The 19153-nt window shown below is 45.7% G+C and overlaps 1 protein-coding gene across 3 annotated transcripts in view; it reads left to right on the top strand.

Annotated features, from left to right (window-relative positions):
• The window catches only part of WNK4 (WNK lysine deficient protein kinase 4), a 239614-nt gene extending 224273 nt beyond the window's left edge, over positions 1-15341 (top strand). For all 3 annotated transcript variants that reach the window (XM_056548981.1, XM_056548982.1, XM_056548983.1), the window contains 6 exons: positions 2399-2456; positions 4307-4970; positions 6453-6655; positions 7973-8067; positions 12452-12511; positions 14742-15341. In XM_056548981.1, coding sequence (XP_056404956.1) covers positions 2399-2456; positions 4307-4970; positions 6453-6655; positions 7973-8067; positions 12452-12511; positions 14742-14744 — 1083 coding nt within the window. In that variant the 3' untranslated portion in view covers positions 14745-15341. The remainder of the gene's footprint in view (positions 1-2398; positions 2457-4306; positions 4971-6452; positions 6656-7972; positions 8068-12451; positions 12512-14741) is intronic.
• The last annotated feature ends 3812 nt before the right edge of the window (positions 15342-19153 follow it).

Here is a 19153-nt window from a genome sequence, read left to right as displayed (position 1 = left end):
CAGTGTGCGTCCCCGCGAGCGCCCCATGCCCGCAGCTGTACTCCCCGTCCCCCGCAGCTGTACTCCCCGTCCCCCGGAGCTCTACTCCCCGTCCCCTGTGAACGCTCAGGGAGCGATCCACAGCGCTATGGGGATTCCTATTCCTGATGCCGCTGTCATCAGTGTGCGTCCCCGCGAGCGCCCCATGCCCGCAGCTGTACTCCCCGTCCTCCGCCCCCCGCAGCTGTACTCCCCGTCCCTCCGTAGCTCTACTCCCCGTCCCGTTAACGCTCAGGGAACGGGGAACAGAAAGTAGAGCATCGGGCGCAGGTAAAGTAGTACTGCGCATGCGCAGCACTACGCGAATAACTTAACCTGCGCCCGATGCTCTACTTTCTGTTCCCCGTTCCCTGAGCGTTAACGGGACGGGGAGTAGAGCTACGGAGGGACGGGGAGTACAGCTGCGGGCATGGGGCGCTCGCGGGGACGCACACTGATCACAGCGCCATCGGGCGTAGGAATCCCCATAGCGCTGTGGATCGCTCCCTGAGCGTTCACAGGGGACGGGGAGTAGAGCTGCGGGGGACGGGGAGTAGAGCTGCGGGGGACGGGGAGTAGAGCTGCGGGGGACGGGGAGTAGAGATGCGGGGGACGGGGAGTAGAGCTGCGGGCGTGGGGATCCTGATGACAGCGCCATCGGGCATAGGGATCCCGATAGCGCTGTGGATCAACAGTAAATGTATATGAGGCAGCCGTATGAGCTGCGTACATGTGTGAACTTCTGTCGGGCCACAGAGGCCATGAGAGCTCCGTACAGCTTCAGCTATCACAGGGTGAGGAGATCCTCTCCCTGTGATAGCCAAATTGACACTGCTGTGGAATGAGATTTGTGACGTTTAAATATGTCACGTGACAAGAGAGAGCCAATAGGATGTGATGGAGGCGGACCATCTCATTCTATGGCAAATCTCATTCCACGGCAATGCACCGGCTCTGCTTATAGGCAAAATAGGGGGCTGCCTAGAGCACTCTCTTGATGTGGGGTGCCGCTCTGCCTGCCACAAGAAAGTTACAACCAGCATCCAAACCACTCGCTCGTCCAGCATGAGGCGTGTCAAAGGGAGGGACAATGGGGCAGAGTAAAGAGGGCGGCAAAATTAACTTTTGTCTAGGGTGACAAAAATCCTTGCACCAGCCCTGCCTTAAAGGGGTACTCCACCCCTAGACATCTTACCCCCCGCAATCTCCCTGCAGCACTGGTGTTCGTTTAGAACGCCGGCTGCTGCATCGGAGGCTCCTGACGTCACGGCCAATGCAAGCCTATGGGTGAGGACGTGGCGGTCATGCGCCGCATCGCTAGTCATCAGGCACGGAGCGGAGTTTGTTCTGTGCACCTGATGACTGCGGTACCGTAGCAGAGATTGCGGGGGTCTCAGCGACGGGACCCCTATCCTTTGAATAGGGGATAATATGTCTAGGGGCGGAGTACCCCTTTAAGGCCTAGTTCACACGGAGATAAATGATGAGGAAAAGCTGCAATCCTCTACTTCTCCGTGCAGAACCCTCTTGGTATCCATGCCCCATTGATGTCCTGAAGAGGATTTATTTTCTTCTTTAAGAATTGACGATCTAGATGTTCCGGGCAGAGATTCCGTCAGCTGCGGTCGCCACCAAAATTCTTCCAACCATTGACGGCAAAGCAGTCGGCACCTGAACATGTTCTTTCTTTTGGAGGAATCCGGAATTTGAATTTCCGCAGAGGAATATTTCACTGCGTAAATTCTGCAGTGTCCACGGTGAAGCCGAATCCCATTGAAGACAATAGGCTGCTGCACAGGAATATCTGAGCAGAATTTTCTCAGCTCAGAAATGTCGTAGTGTGAACAGGCACTAAGGCAAGGTTCATATTGTGGAATTCAGGTTCAGAAATTCCGGTGCAGCAGAATCCCATTGCTGTGCAGTGCACGCTACCGCCGCCGAAATACCACCACCAAAAGAATAATCTTCCGCATGCAAAGCCACTACGCCACTATCTGCCCTGTATTTGCTGCGTGTGAACATACCCTTAATGTGCAACGCAAAATTTCCCCTTTGCAGCCATAATTGGAAACTTGTACCTGTATTCTTGCGCAGATTACAAATGACGGGGTTCAGCAATAGGACATCATGTAATCGCGCGTTTGACCCAACAAAAATTCTAACAAAAAGGGATTACAGACAAGCTTCAAGATTACAGACTGTCTTATAAAAAAAATTCTTACACTCCGCTGACATCTTGTGGTCAAACTATGAAATGCAGAGACGCACAGACGCAGTGCAGAAAGAAAAAAGATATGTCTGTGTAACTTGATTCAATTTAATTTATTATCACAATCATTCAGAACTTCTTGATACTGATTTTATCGATTATTTTTTCAAGGTACAAGCTCTCTCACCTGTGCCCCAACTGACCCCTGAACCAAGTGCCATCTCTAATGGTAAGTCATTTGTATTCTACCTTTCTATGTGTGTATGCAGCACATAAGGAAATATTGTAGTGCAGGATTCCTTTAAAGGGGTACTCCGGTGGAAAACTTTTTTATTTTAAATCAACTGGTGCCAGAAAGTTAAACAGATTTGTAAATGACTTCTATTAAAAAAATCTTTACCCTTCCAGTACTTTTCAGCAGCTGTTTTAGTCTTGTCCCCAGTGTTCTCTGCTGACACCTCTGTCCGTGTCAGGAACTGTCCAGAGCAGCATAGGTTTTGCTATGGGGATTTTCTCCTGCTCTGGACAGTTCCTGATACGGGCATCAGGTGTCAGCAGAGAGCACTGTGGACAAGACAAAAAAAAGAAATTAAAAAAGAAAATAATTTCCTCTGTAGCATACAGCTGCTAAAAAGTACTGGAAGGGTAAATATTTTTTAATAGAAGTCATTTACAAATCTGTTTAACTTTCTGGCACCAGTTGATTAAAAAAATGTTTTTTCCACTGGAGTACCCCTTTAAGTATGATTCCTTCAAAGCGTGGACTGGAGACGACCTTTTGGGCCAAATCTGCCAAACTCCATATAGTGATCACAGCAGGTCTTGTGACTTGCTTGAAGCAGAGTTTAAAGGGGTTCTCCACCCCTAGACATCTTATCCTCTATGCAAAGGATAGGGGATAAGATTTCTGATCGTTGGGGTCCTGCAGCTGGGACTCCCGCGATCTCTGTGCAGCACCCGGCGTTCATTCAGAACGCTGGGTGCGGGCAGCGGTGGTCGTGACATCTCTGCCACGCCCTCATGATGTCACACCGTGAACTCTATGGAAACCTGAGACCAGAACTCTATGGAAACCTGAAGCCACCAAAATTTCATCCAAAAATAGGAAAAAGTGAGGATTAAAGAAGAATAAGTAGATAACTAATAGAGATAACGTAAGTCCTTACATATAAAAGTAAGAAATAGCTGCTGGAAGCTGTAAATCACTGTCTATGTCAGTGTTTCCCAACCAGGGTGCCTCCAGCTATTGCAAAACTACAACTCCCAGCATGCCCGGACAGCCGTTGGCTGTCCGGGCATGCTGGGAGTTGTAGTTTTGCAACAGCTGGAGGCACCCTGGTTGAGAAACAATGGTTTATGTAGAGGACAGGGGCTTCTTTAGGGTCCTATACAGTTCACACAGTGTCCCAAATGGAGCCGCCCTTACTTGGTGTCCAAAGGAGCAGCTAACCCTGGCACAGGTAAGGAGTAGTACAGAACTTGTAGTTCCTCCCTGTACTGTAGGGGGCGCTACCAGACAGCCATTCAGTGCATACACTTCAGTAATAGAGGTGATTTACCAGTAAAATGCCCATTCTGATTGGTCAGTTCCTCCAGTTGTGACACATTTCACAGATCTGGACTGTCTGTACAATGTATGTTGAGTCTGGTTTCAAGTTACACTGGTCCAGAAAAGACCACTGTATGTTGAAACGATTGTATGTTGAGGCCGTTGTAAGTTGAGGGATCAATGTATATGCTATTGTGGCACTGCAATGTACAAAAAAAAGTTTTGCATGTTAACTCAGAGTACCCCATACATAAACTTATGCAGGTAGAAAAGGGTTTCGCGATCATTTCATATATACTGTAGCTGGAACACAATATATATATAAACGTATAGATATCCCATATGACATAGTTAGGGTACAGGGCAATAACATTTGTAATACAAATTACATGTTTTCATTTTATGTAGATCCATAGCCCTGCACTATACTAAGGGAATGGTTCCGTAATGTGTCCTTGTACGAATGACGATGACAACACATTCTTATATTTACCACAATTTGCCTTATCTATTGTTTGATCGATTCGCAGAGGCCCAGCCCAAAGTTGTGGGAAGATTCCAAGTCACGACTACGAAAGACCCAGCTGAAAATGACGCAGCGTGGAGCCTGAGCAGCAGTCCTGAGGTTTCTCAGACGTCAGACACCACCCCCGAGCAGTACGATACGGCTTCCTCCGATACAGACTTCAGCACAGATGAGAAGACCGAGGAGAATTTCTCCGAGCCGGAAAGGCTTACTCCCAATGGTAACATGGACATAGCTGCATGGCCATTGAGCTGCTCCGAATCTGACACTTGCAGCCAGGATCAGGGGGATTATTGTGACGACAGGGAAGGCTTCACCCCGGTCGGTAATGATGTAGATACAGCGGATGTCTACACTGTCCTCAACAACAATACCATAACCCAAGATGGCTGCCCGGATAACTCCGTCAATGACGGCCTTAACCAAAATGGCAGTGTTATGAATGGAGAAAATGCTGTGGACAGTAGTAAAGTGATAGCAGTATGTGATGGGAAGGATGTCGACACCAGGTCTTCTAGCGGGGACGAGAACTCAGAGAAGTCCCCTCAGCAGATCTCCACAGTCCAGGTGTGGCTGCACTACACCAGAGGGGTCTCCTATGTCAGCAGTGATGACACCGAGAGTGAAGATGAGGAGATCTTCGAGGAACTTCAGCAGCTTCGACAGAAGTAAGTTCAACGCAAGTTAATCCCAGAAGCATCCAAAAGTGTCCATTTCAGTGTCCAAATGTACTAGTTCAGTGGTCTCCAATCTGTGGACCTCCAGATCTTACAACATCTTGAGGTCCATAGTTTGGAAACCACTGTTCTAGTAGATCTAGTAGAGCAATGTGCAGGGACTTAGAGGAGAGATGGTTTTCGTAGACCTGTCATGGTTTTCGTAGACCTGTCATGGTTTTCATAGACCTGCCATGGTTTTCGTAGACCTACCATGGTTTTGGTAGACCTGCCATGGTTATCATAGACCAGCCATGGTTTTGGTATTCCTGCCATGGTTTTGGTATTCCTGCCATGGTTTTGGTAGACCTGTCATGATTTCCGTAGACCTGCCATGGTTTTGGTAGACCTGCCATGGTTTTGGTAGACCTGCCATGGTTATCATAGACCAGCCATGGTTTTGGTAGACCTGCCATGGTTTTGGTAGACCTGTCATGATTTTCGTAGACCTGCCATGGTTTTGGTAGACCTGCCATGGTTATCATAGACCTGTCATGGTTTTGGTAGGCCTGCCATGGTTTTGGTAGACCTGCCATGGTTTTTGTAGACCTGTCATGGTTTTCGTAGACCTGTCACATACATGATTTGAACACTTCATAAAGAACAAGAACAGGTCTGGCACATCTAGTAAAAGAACAGAGAAGTCCTTATCATGGATAAAGCTGTCAGGACGTGTAACTGTCTGCAATAAACTACAAAGTATCGGTGGTGCTATCATCCAACAGAACTGAAGACTCATAATGCTCCGCAAATAGAAGAATAAGGATAATGAACTCACCGCTGGCTTTGTAGAAGACTTCAGGCTTTATTAGCAGTACACTTGTTCAGTCCAACAAGACAGGCACACAGAGAGCTGGAGGTGGCACAGGTGAGGCGGGGGGCGTTCACGTGGGGGGACACATGTTTCACACGCTACGGCGCTTTGTCTGGCCAGTAAGGGCCAGATGAAGCGTGGTGGCGCGCAAAACATATCATCGGGCCAGAGGTGGCACAGGTGAGGTGGGGGGTACGGCAACATGTTTCGCGCACTACGGCGCTTCGTAGTGCACGAAACATGACGTCGGGCCAGACGAAGAGCTGTAGCACGCAAAACATATTGTCGCCCCCGTGAACGCCTCCCCCCACATCACCTGTGTCACCTCCAGCTCCCCTGTGTACCTGTCTTGTAGGATTGAACATTTGTACTGCTAATAAAGCCTGAAGTCTTCTACAAAGCCAGCGGTGAGTGCATTATCCTTAGTCTTCTATTTGTGAAGTATTACACACATGATTTGACCTTGGCCTTCAGCACTGAGGTTTTGTCTTTGATATTCATGGCTCCTTATCAATGTCAATGTAGGAATCAGAGATTGATGGTGACATACCGGTTACTGATCCGATGTGACAAGGAATCATACTATATGTGACTATAATGTGACATCCTCTCCTATGTAGGCACATGTCTGAAGTGCAGCTATTACAAGCTCTGCAGAAGAAGGAGATTGAGGAGCTGTATTATAGGATGGGGAAAGTGCCTCCCCCGGGGATCGTGTCTCCAGCGGCCATGCTCTCCAGCCGACAGAGGCGACTCTCTAAGGGAAGCTTCAACCCGTCAAGAAGAAACAGCCTACAGAGACTAGAACATCTCCCAGCAACTGGTACGTTCTCTTCTGTACTGTATTTATTTGTGTTTGTTCCTATAATATTCACACAGTTTTAGAGTTTGCACCAGATCTATGTGAAAAATGGAACTTGTGGTCTTCAGCAGAAACCTTCGTAACCAAACACTACCGCACTGATGACTTGGGGGGGGGGGACTTTTTCATGGTTTGTGTAAATCAAGTTCTTTTTACCCCTGTGTGCCTGGGCATTCACCATACAGCACACCATACGGCACACCATACGCCATACAGCACACCATACGCCATACAGCACACCATACCATACACCATACAGCACACCATACGCCATACCATACGCCATACAGCACACCATACAGCACACCATACACCATACAGCACACCATACACCATACAGCACACCATACACCATACAGCACACCATACACCATACAGCACACCATACACCATACAGCACACCATACACCATACAGCACACCATACACCATACAGCACACCATACACCATACAGCACACCATACAGCACACCATACACCATACAGCACACCATACGCCATACCATACGCCATACAGCACACCATACAGCACACCATACAGCACACCATACCATACGCCATACAGCACACCATACGCCATACCATACGCCATACAGCACACCATACGCCATACGACACACCATACAGCACACCATACACCATACAGCACACCATACGCCATACAGCACACCATACAGCACACCATACACCATACAGCACACCATACACCATACAGCACACCATACACCATACAGCACACCATACACCACACCATACACCATACAGCACACCATACGCCATACCATACGCCATACAGCACACCATACACCATACAGCACACCATACAGCACACCATACACCATACAGCACACCATACGCCATACCATACGCCATACAGCACACCATACAGCACACCATACACCATACAGCACACCATACACCATACAGCACACCATACACCATACAGCACACCATACACCATACAGCACACCATACAGCACACCATACACCATACAGCACACCATACGCCATACCATACGCCATACAGCACACCATACAGCACACCATACACCATACAGCACACCATACGCCATACCATACGCCATACAGCACACCATACGCCATACCATACGCCATACAGCACACCATACGCCATACGACACACCATACGCCATACAGCACACCATACACCATACGGCACACCATGCACCATATGGCCATGGCAAACTTGTTGAAAAAAACTATGCTAATGAGTTAATGTTTCTTATGCCATCATATATCAATGTTTCTATATTAACAGGAATTAGGAAGAATTCACTTGGAGGAAGCAGCACAGGGTCACAGGATCAGCGTCCAAACAAAGGGGTCACATTTACAGGGGATGTAACACGAATGGTGAGTAAGCAATGTACAGGCCCACTGAAGCGCTGGCGATATAATGTCATGGTAAACCGATGGAACATGTTCACCTCATCTAGTTCAGAGAGATGGTCCCAGCTTATTTCAGTCAAAATCATCTGATATGTTATAGGTACTTATTTTCGTCTGCAATCAACAAAGATGCAGTTGCAGGGGCGGACTACCTACTGTGGGGGTCTTATGTACAGGGTGTAAACTACCTACAGGGGGTAAACTACATACAGTGGGGTATTATCTACAGGGGGTTAACTACCTATAGTGGAGTTCTACCTATATGGGAGCAAACTACCTACAAGGGGGTACTACATACAGGGGATGAACTAGCTACAGGGGGGTCCTATATACAATGGGCAAACTACCTACCCCCTATATACAGGAGGTAAACTACATACAAGGGGTCCTACCTACAGGGGAGCAAACAACCTACAGAGGGTACTACATACAGAGGATAAACTACCTACATTGGAGTCCGAACTACAGGAGGGTCTTCATATGGGAGGCAAAATACCTACAGTGGGGTCCTACATACAGGGGGCAAACCACATACAGGGGGGTCCTACATACGAGGTCAAACTTCCTACTATGGGTCCTACATACAGGGAGCAAACTACCTACTATGGTTCCTATATACGGAGGGGGATATGTACCTACAGGGGGGCGTCCTACATAAAGGTGGCAAACTACCTACAGTGGGGTCCTACATACAGGTGGCAATCCACCTACAGTGGGGTCCTACATACAGGGGGCAATCCACCTACAGGGGGGTCCTACATACATGGGGCAAACTACCTTATATGGGTCCTATATACATGGGACAAAGTACCTACAGGGGGGTCCTACATACAGGAGGCAAACTACCTACAGTGGGATCCTACATACAGGTGGCAATCCACCTACAGGGGGGGTCCTACATACAGGAGGCAATCCACCTACAGTGGGATCCTACATACAGGTGGCAATCCACCTACAGGGGGGTCCTACATATAGGAGGCAAACTACCTACAGGGTGATCTTTACAGTGAGTACAATATTTATGAAAAATTCATGAAAAAACCCAACCCTGTGACAAGTCACACCCACACAAATAATTAACCACACCCATAATAAGCCACACCCCTAGTTGTCAAAGTGTCCCTGGAAAATATATTTAAATGTTGACAACTATGGATTAAAAAGGCATCAAAACCAACACCAAAAACAACACGGCAGATTCCACGCTGATTTTGAGTTGTTTTTTCTGAGAGCGGTTTTTGCCTGTGACAACGTTCCCTAAGAGGTTTATCACAGTGTTTCAGGTTGTTTAGTAAATCTGGCGCAGCTTTAGGGTAAATGCACGCTAGATGGATTACTCTGGGGAAAAATACCTGCGGCAAATCTGCTTGAAAATCCCTGTGGATTTTGGTACAGATTCTCTGTGGAAATGTTGCAGATCTGCTGCGGATTTGACCATCCCCATTGTTTAAGCGCAGGTCGGTTTCAGTCAAAAAAATTCCCACCGTCTGTGGATTATCGGGGAGATTTATGGTGCTAGTACAATTCTCCTTGTTGCCCGTAGCAACCAATCACAGCTCAGCTTTCATTTTACCAGAGCAATATGAGAAATGAAAGCTGAGCTGTGATAGGTCGCTATGGGCAACAATACTATAAGACAGCGCCATAAAGCACCTTACCCTATAAGGGAGATTTATCAAAACTTGTGTAGAGGAAGAATGGTGCAGTTGCCCATGGCAACCAATCAGATCGCTTTTTTCATTTTTCACAGGTCTCTTCAAAAATGAAAGAAGCAATCCGATTGGTTGCCATGGGCAACTGCACCACTCTTCCTCCACACAAGTTTTGATAAATCTCCTCCTATATAATCAAAATCGACTTTGCTGGTACCAAATTCCGCCACGGTATCAGAAATTCTAAAGCCGGGTTTACACTACGGAATTTTCGACCTTTATTCCGCTCAGGAATTTCGGACAGAAATTCCGCTGCATGAAGCCTAACATGCAGGTGTCTAGGTTTTTCCGTGAATCCATTGACACTAGGGGGGATTTTCTGGTCAGAATTTATGAAAGAAAATTCCCATCATAAAATTCCACCAGAACATTTAACCTGCTCAATGGTCTGGCAGAATCGGCTCTGCAGACAGACATTGCCGTCTATGGAGACGGCAATGTCTGCGCGGTCCTTAAAGGGGTACTCTGGTGGAATTTTTTTTTTTTTTTTTAAATCAACTGGTGCCAGAAAGTTAAACAGATTTGTAAATTACTTCAATTCTTTTCTTTTTGGAACACAGAGCTCTCTGCTGACATCATGACCACAGTGCTCTCTGCTGACATCTCTGTCCATTTTAGGAACTGTCCAGAGCAGCATATATTTTCTATGGGGATTTTCTCCTACTCTGGACAGTTCCTAAAATGGACAGAGATGTCAGCAGAGAGCACTGTGGTCGTGATGTCAGCAGAGAGCTCTGTGTTCCAAAAAGAAAATAATTTCCTCTGTAGTATTCAGCAGCTAATAAGTACTGGAAGAATTATTATTATTATTTTTTTTATTGAAGTAATTCATTTACAAATCTGTTTCACTTTCTGGCACCAGTTGATTTAAAAAAAAAAAAAAAAAAGTTATCCACAGGAGTACCTCTTTAAGTCGTCTCTGGCCACGCTCGGAAGTTTTCCATCCAGAGCTTCTCAAGTGTGACTAAGGGCTTGTTCACACTACAGAAATCCCGCATGGATTCCGCTTGCAGCAGCCTTCCATGGATTTCAATGGGTTTCTGCCACTTAGATTACACAGCGGAATTTTCCTTTACGGAATTTGTGGATCCAAGTTCTGCAAATAGAATTTTCCGCAGAATCCACGAGCAAAGACTGTAACCCCAGTTCTGCAGCTCAGACTCAGTCTGCTGGGAAGTATAGTCCCTCTAGAACAGTGGTCTCAAACTATGGCCCTCCAGATGTTGCAACAGTTCAACCCCCAGCATGCCCGGTTAGCCAATAGCTTTGTACAGGAGCCCCATAGCTTCACCCTAGGACCTTACTGGGCCTCCCGCCAGGCCTAGGACAAAGTCAAACTGCAGAATCTATAGCAGTCTTTGCCATCCAGTGCGCCTCCAGCTGTTGCAAAACTTCAACTCCCAGCATGCCCCGACAGCCGTTGGCTGTCGGGGCATGCTGGGAGTTGAAGTTTTGCAACATCTGGAGAGCAAATGTGTGGAGATCACTGCTCTGTACCCTTAGGGCATGTTCACACTGGGTAATTTGAGCGGAATTTCCTTGTGTGGAATTGTGCTTCGGAAATTCGCAACATTACAACATTACCATTACATTACAACGTCACATCATTACCATTTGTGTGAATGGGTTTTTCCACGGACCCGTTCACACTGCACTGAATTTCAGCAGCGTAAAAAATTGATCCGCGCCAAGGATGAACCTTGTGCGGAATTCCTCGAGCACTGCATTGTTGTCAATGGTGACGGCGCAGGGCTGCACGGTCCTACCGCCGAAGGTCCTGCCGCCGGAGTGGAGATTCCGAGCAAATTACTCAATGTGAACGTACCCTTACACCCACCAAAAGTAAAAGCTGATATACAAATGGAGTTAAAAGAGTCCCTCTCATGATCTTGTTAAATTTTATAATCCTCCCAGTTCCCTGCCCCCCATCATAATAAACCACCCCCGGCCTTTATTTTTATTATTCTTTAGTTTTCTACCTTGATATTACTCTGTATTTTCTGCTCAGTCTCAGCCGGATTCACAGACTGGGAAGGGGCGTTCCCCAGCAGGTGTGACATCATCTGAAGCCATACAGGGGAGAACTTCCTCCCTCACTCTGCTACACACAGCCCAGAGCAGTTCAGTGTGAAATGAGCTATGATTGGCTAAGGCTGCACACACACACACACCCCTCAGCACTCCAGACTGCATTTGATTTTGGACTTGATTTTGGACTTCTGCCAGGCCATCAGGAGTCCAAAGCCTGTGCAATAGATGGGGGGGAAATGTGCTCTGGATAAGTAGGGAGACACCTAGTGGCAGCTTTTTTAAACACAAATAAAACATAGAAAACTTCATTTTTTTTTTTTTTTTTTTAAACAAAGTAAATTAGAAAGATTTTCTATTTACCATAAGGAGTGCAATAGCAAAAATTAGTTTTAATGACAGTGCCGATTTAAAGAAGAAATTGTATTCCTCTTACCAAATGATCAAGCGCTTACATTGCCTATTTAGCTATTGCTTGCAAAACTATAGGAAGATTCTGCCAGTATTTTTTTTCATTGATACTTATACCTGCCCTACATAGACTTAGGATGTTATCATTAAAATAATTCTTAAATAAGTCTTAAAATGCACTTTTCCCCTTGTTTCAGGTGACTACCGGAGGATTTCACAGCGATGCATGCGACCAGGACAATAAAGGGAAAGTAAAGGTAATCCAATATAAAAACGCTACAAATAGAAACCCAGATAAAATTAAGTTCTGACAACATAAAGGTTCTTGGGGTTTCTATTTACTACAAGCCTTGGGAAATCCCCCAGTGTATGTGGCAAACCTCGCATAGACCCCATTCACCCGACAGAGGCCAGAAAAGTGTCATTTTGACCTCCACTCCGGTGATTATGATCTTATTTTACCATGATTTTTACACTAGTTAGCATGAAACGACAGCCTCTGTTGGTAGTATGCTCCTTTGCGCAATGTAGGCGGGAGCCGGCCCTCTGAGCTTCCCTGCCTCAGCTCCCCTCGGCTGCCATATGCCTGTCCTCCTCTGAATACGCATAACCTTTTCAGAGCGGTCACGTGGGCAGAGGCTCATAAGGACGTGATCGCAACGAAGAGGATATGCATATTCACAGATGAGCAGGAATAGGACAGCAAAGGGGATGGAGGCAGGGAAGCTTGGAGAGCTTCCCGCCTCCATTGAGCAAAGGAGCATATTTGCATATTAGTAAAGGAATCTCTTTGTCTACAACAGGACTACGGATTGGAGTGAGTAATACATTATTTTACTCAGGTTCACCTGTGTATTGGGGTTAGTGTGGGTTAACCCGCTGTCTTATTCACTACAAAGTAAAACGGTCAGCGGGAACACAGGGGTGTAAATAAGCCTATGGCTAGATAGGGCAAATCATTATAATTCTGGCCATAATTTTTTTTTTATAGTCCTTCTCATTTGCGAGATGCAGCACTGACCTTTTTGTTAATATGAAAGTGTGGCTCAAGTGCCCAAAGGGTGTTCCCGAGCATGGCAAGAGCCCAGGTAAGTTTAGCCCATGTCCTCTAGTGTCTGTCAGTCAAACAGGGCAAGATGATGCAAGTGGGCCGGGGTGCAGTGATAAAGAGAACGTGGGCTTGTCCTACCTGGGCTCTTGCCATGCTAGGGAACACCCCTGGGCACTAAAGCCTTATTTACATACTAATAGAGAGGATTATATCTCCCTAATGGGCACAGGTTTGGCAAAGATACGTTGATCTGTTGTTCTGCTCTTTTGTAGTGCATTGAATTGTTGGAAAAGGCAGAGAAGATAAACCATACATTTTAAATCATGGTACTTTAAAGGGGTTGTCTTGTGGAAAAATATATTTTTATGTCTCAGGCCAGCTTAAAAAATAAAACATAACTTATATTTACCTGCCCTGATCCCCCGGCTGCTGCTGTCCGGACCATCCGCAGGCCCCGCTGCCCAGCTCTCTATCAGTGAATGGTTGAGGGGAAATTTCCTGTGTATTGAAAGCGTACATCTGACGGCAGGGTATTCCTTTAAATTTTGCAGCACCTTCTGAGCCTTAGACTGGTAACAACCCGTATCCTGATCACTGAAGTGTCAGGTTTGAAAATTCCTGTGAAATTTAAAGGGGTACTCCAGCCATGACGCCCCCTCCCATAGACTTGCATTGAGGGGGCGGGGCGTGACATCACACGGGGGCGGAGTCGTGATGTGACGATACTCCATCCCCATGGTCGGGAGGCATAACACTGAGAGCCTCCAGCACTTCCTGCAGTGCTTACAGGTGGGTGCTGCATGCTAGATTGCGGGGGTCCCCAGCTTTGGGACCCCCACGATCAGAGATCTTATCCCCTATCCTTTTGGATAGGGGATAAGATGTCTTGGGGCCGGAGTACCCCTTAAAAGACACATCCTGCCCCGGAGCCATTATCAGACGTATGCTTTAGGGGAAAAAAAAGGAGGAAGCTGGAACAGAGGATTAGAACTGGCGGGGGATAAGGGAAGTTAAGTATGAGTTATTTTTTTGGTTAAAGGGGTACTCCAGTGGCCAGTGTTCAGAACTAAATGTTCTGAACGCTATATTCGCACTGCAGGGGTCGGCCACGTACCTCGTGACGTCAAGTCCATGTCCCCTCAATGCAAGTCTATGAAAGGGGGCATGACAGTCGCCACGCCCCCTCACATAGACTTGCATTGAGGGGGCGTGGCTGTGACATCCCGAGGGGCGTGGCCGACCCGTAACAGAACTAAGCGTTCCGAACGCTGGCCAGTGGAGTACCCCTTTAAAGCTAGCATGAATTAGAACGAAAAAATTTACATCAGACAACCTCTTCAAAACCTTTTACCATAAAGTATCCTACATGCCATAGGGTTGCTCTACCTGTATACTCCTACTTTTACTTACTTTTGCGTATTTTTTTCCCCCCACAGTAAAGTCTTCAAATCACCAAAAACACTTGAAGATGCGGCGAGAAAAACAGACTACCTCAGCAGACCTTTGTTGCCGTCTTCTGCTACGTGATGGCTTCAGTGGTTGAGACTTGTTGAGATACATTCATTGCTGCGGAGCGATGTGCGAAAGTGCTGAGAACCAACTGCGCATTAAAGGAAAGGATCTGCACCTTGCCACGATGGATATCGCCCAACCAATGGGCGTCACGGACCATGGCTGCCTCAGTGACTGCTTTTTGTTTCGTCCTTTTCTATTAGAGACTGTCTCATCTTATTGTTCCGCGTCGATGTTTCCATAAGGACGTAGCAAGGTTTCTCACAAAAAGTCCTTGTGATGCGCGAACCTATTGGAAACGGCACTAGGACATGTTGTTGGCTTTGGTTAGATGTTCTCTCTTCTTAGAGTTCCATGACCACGCACTTTGGACTTCTTCAGAGCTGAAATCTGAAAAGTCACCTGCCAACACTTTTTTTGCCATTTGTTTTTTTTATTTCTTATTTTAAAGGGGTACCCCACTGGCCAGCGTTCGGAACTAAATGTTCCGAATGCTGTTTTTGCGCTGCGGGGGTCGGCCATGCCCCTTGTGACGTCACGACCACGCCTCCTCAATGCAAGTCTATGGGAGGGGGCGTGACGACAGTCACGCCCCCTCCCATAGACTTGCATTGAGGGGGCGTGGGCGTGACATCACGAGGGGCGTGGCCGATCCCCGCAGCATGAAAACAGCCTTTGGAATATTTTGTTCCGAACGCTGGCCTGTGGAGTACCCCTTTAAAGGGGTACTTCGGTGGAAAACTTTTTTTTTTTTTTTTTTTTTAATCGACTGGTGCCAGAAAGTTAAACAGATTTGTAAATTACTTCTATTTAAAAAAATCTTAATCCTTCCAGTACTTATTAGCTGCTGAATACTACAGAGGAAATTCTTTTCTTTTTGGAACACAGAGCTCTCTGCTGACATCACGAGCACAGTGCTCTCTGCTGACATCTCTGTCCATTTTAAGGACTGTCCAGAGTAGGAGAAAATCCCCATAGAAAACCTATGCTGCTCTGGACAGTTCCTAAAATGGACAGAGATGTCAGCAGAGAGCACTGTGCTCGTGATTCAAAAAGAAAAGAATTTCCTCTGTAGCATTCCGAAGCTAATAAGTACTGGAAGGATTAAGATTTTTTAATAGAAGTAATTTACAAATCTGTTTAACTTTCTAGCACCAGTTGATTTAAAATAAATAAATAAATAAATAAAATATATATATATATATATATATATATATATATATATATATATATATATATACATACATATATTTTTTTATTTTTTTATTTTTTTTTTCCCCCGGAGTACCCCTTTAAGCTTGAAGCCACAATTATCAATGAATGTGCATTACCTATACAGCTACAGCAATACAATGAGAGATTTAGATGAGACTTGATGTAGATAATACACATTGAATGTGAATAAGAGTTGCGAACTGTGGTCCTCGTGTCTGACAGGATCGAAAGACTGGAGAAAGAAAGCGAAGGGATTTCAGGATATGTCCTCGAGGGACCTATTATTCTACGTACGTCACTTTGAAATATGGGAGAAGTTGGTAATAGTGCGTTGCTTGCGTTGCTGACTACGAGAGGGCAGCTCCGTATAACATAATGTGAAATGATACTGGGTAACTATCTGCTGAGATATAGATTATATACAGTATATTAAGAATTTTATATAGTAATAAAGTCAATATTTTCATCAGGCGTCCAATAGTCCAGAGTGCCTGAGGATGTGGCGCCTATTTCCGGTGTAGAAATACAATGTAATGTGGAATTTCAAATGGCCAAAAATGGAGAACGGAGCAGTAATAATCCATTAGGAAGTTCTTCTGAATGGGAAAACCAAATATATAGTGAATGTAAAGGGGTTATGCCAAGATTAAAAGTTATCCTCTGTCCACTAGTCCAACACTGGGACCTCCTCTGATCACAGGAAGGGAGGTGCGATGTCCCCTGAGTGTATGAAGTAAGGCCAATGGGACTTACTAACATTGCCGAGTGTTGTTATGTTTAGAAGTCCCCAAGACTATGAATGGAATTTGGGCTGAGCATGAACGATCGGGGCATTTCCCATTCTTGTGATCGGTGGGGGTCCCAATGGTTGAACCTTTGTTCTCGTGATTGGTGGCTATCCCAGTGGTTGGACCTCTGGGCTTGTAATTGGTGTGGGTCCCAGTGGTTGGACCTCTGGGCTTGTAATTGGTGTGGGTCCCAGTGGTTGGACCTCTGGGCTTGTAATTGGTGTGGGTCCCAGTGGTTGGACCTCTGTTCTTGTGATCGGTGGTGCCCCCAGGGGCCTGACTTTCATTTTCCTGATCAGTGGGTGTCCCAGTGGTTGGAACTTCACCGATCAAGTAGTTATCCCCTAAATCAGTGTTTCCCAACCAGGGTGCCTCCAGCTGTTGCAAAACTACAACTCACAGCATGGCTGTCCCAACAGCTGGAGGCACCCTGGTTGGGAAACACTGGCCTATCTTATAGCTAGGGGATATAATCTAGAAATAACCCCTTTAAAAAGGGTACTCCACTGGAAAAAAAATATATATATAAATATATATATATATATATATATATATATATATATATTGTATTAAATCATCTGGTGAAAAGTTAAACAGATTTGTAAATTACTTCTTTTAAAAAAAATCTTAACCCTTTCAGTACTTATCAGCTGCTGTTATGATCCACAGTTCTTTTCTGTTTGAATTTCCTTTTTGCCTGACCACAGTGCTCTCTGCTGACACCTCTGTCCATTTTAGGAACTGTCCAGACAGGATAGGTTTTCTATGAGGATTTGCTCCTACTCTGGACAGTTCCTGACATGGACAGAGGTGTCAGCACAGAGCATTGTGGTCAGACAGAAAGGGAATTAAAAAAGAAAATAATTTCCTCTGTAGTATTCAGCAGCTGATAAGTACTGGAAGGATTAAGATTTTTTTTATAGAAGTAATTTACAAATCTGTTTCACTTTCTGGCACAAGTTGATTTAAATTTATTATTTTTTTTTCCAGTGGAGTACCCCTTTAAAGGGGATTTTCTAGTTTGTGATATGACCTTCTATCCTTGATCTTAAAAACAGGCACCTGAGTCTCCTGTTAGAATGAAGCGGGGGCGGGGGTGTTTCGCGCATGCGCATTGCCACTCCGTCCATTCTATATAGAAGTACAGTGTTCGGATAGACTAATATAGACTATATATATATAATATAGACTAATTGGAGCTCCATTCTAACAGGAGACTGGGGTCCCCGATCTCAAGATTGCAGGGGGATCCAGCAGTCAGACCCCCGCTATCAGATGCTTAGCCCTCTTCCTGTGGATAGGGGAGAACTTTGCTAGTTGAAAAAAACCCTTTAACAAGGTCATATTCATAGGACAGATATCACAAAAAAGTAAGACATACAGTATAGTAATAGACATGGAATTGTGTTTATGTGTATGGGGTAGGTATGTGCTCTCAATAGGTCATACCCTTTTTATGGACTTCCCTGGACACCGATGACATCACTGGACGACTTACCATAGACATTTTAAGTTCTGTTTTTTATTGAATGTATAGGCTGCTATTTTGGATCATCACACTAGCTGTCTTGACAATTATGATGTGCCCTATGTAATCGAAAGCTGTGGCCAACCAAGGCCTTAGTATGATGAAAATTAAATTTCTTACACATTAAAACTTTATATTTTGTAAATATTTTTTTGCCTAAAAATATCAAAGAAAATTATATCTTTTTTTTTTTTTTTTGGGTCACTGAAGATATCTTATTTATGTCCAAGAACATTCTTAGGTTTGGACGTTCATGCTGAGGCCAAGTGTGTAAGGTACATATGAATCTTTCCTTAAAGGGGTACTCCGCTTCTAGACATCTTTTCCCCTATCCAAAGGATAGGGGATAAGATGTCTGATCGCGGGGGTCCCGTCGCTGGGGACCCCTGCGATCTCTACGCGGCACCCGGGGTTTTGATCAAACGCTGAGTTCTGGCGTCAGTGGTCGTGACGTCACACCATGCCCCCTCCATTCATGTCTATGGATATAGAGACATGAATGGAGGGAGTATGGCGTGACGTCATGAGGGGGCGTGGCATGACATCACAACCACTGCCACAACCTGGCGTTTGATCGAAATGTTGGGTGCTGTACGGAGTTCGTGGGGGTCCCAGCAGATCCTTTAGATAGGGGATAAGATGTCTTGTCTAGCAGCGGAGTACCCGTTTAATACTCCAGTGGTATGTTTAGCCCACATTGGATATTCCCAATATATCTGGACCAAGGTGTACATTTCATAGAGACGTCCCAGATGGGCTCAATCGGATTCAGGTTTGGGGAACGGGGGGGGCCAGTCCATAGCAT

Source organism: Hyla sarda, chromosome 12 (genome assembly GCF_029499605.1).
Source record: "Hyla sarda isolate aHylSar1 chromosome 12, aHylSar1.hap1, whole genome shotgun sequence".
Lineage (NCBI taxonomy): Eukaryota > Metazoa > Chordata > Amphibia > Anura > Hylidae > Hyla > Hyla sarda.
This window is presented reverse-complemented; position numbering and strand designations above follow the sequence as displayed.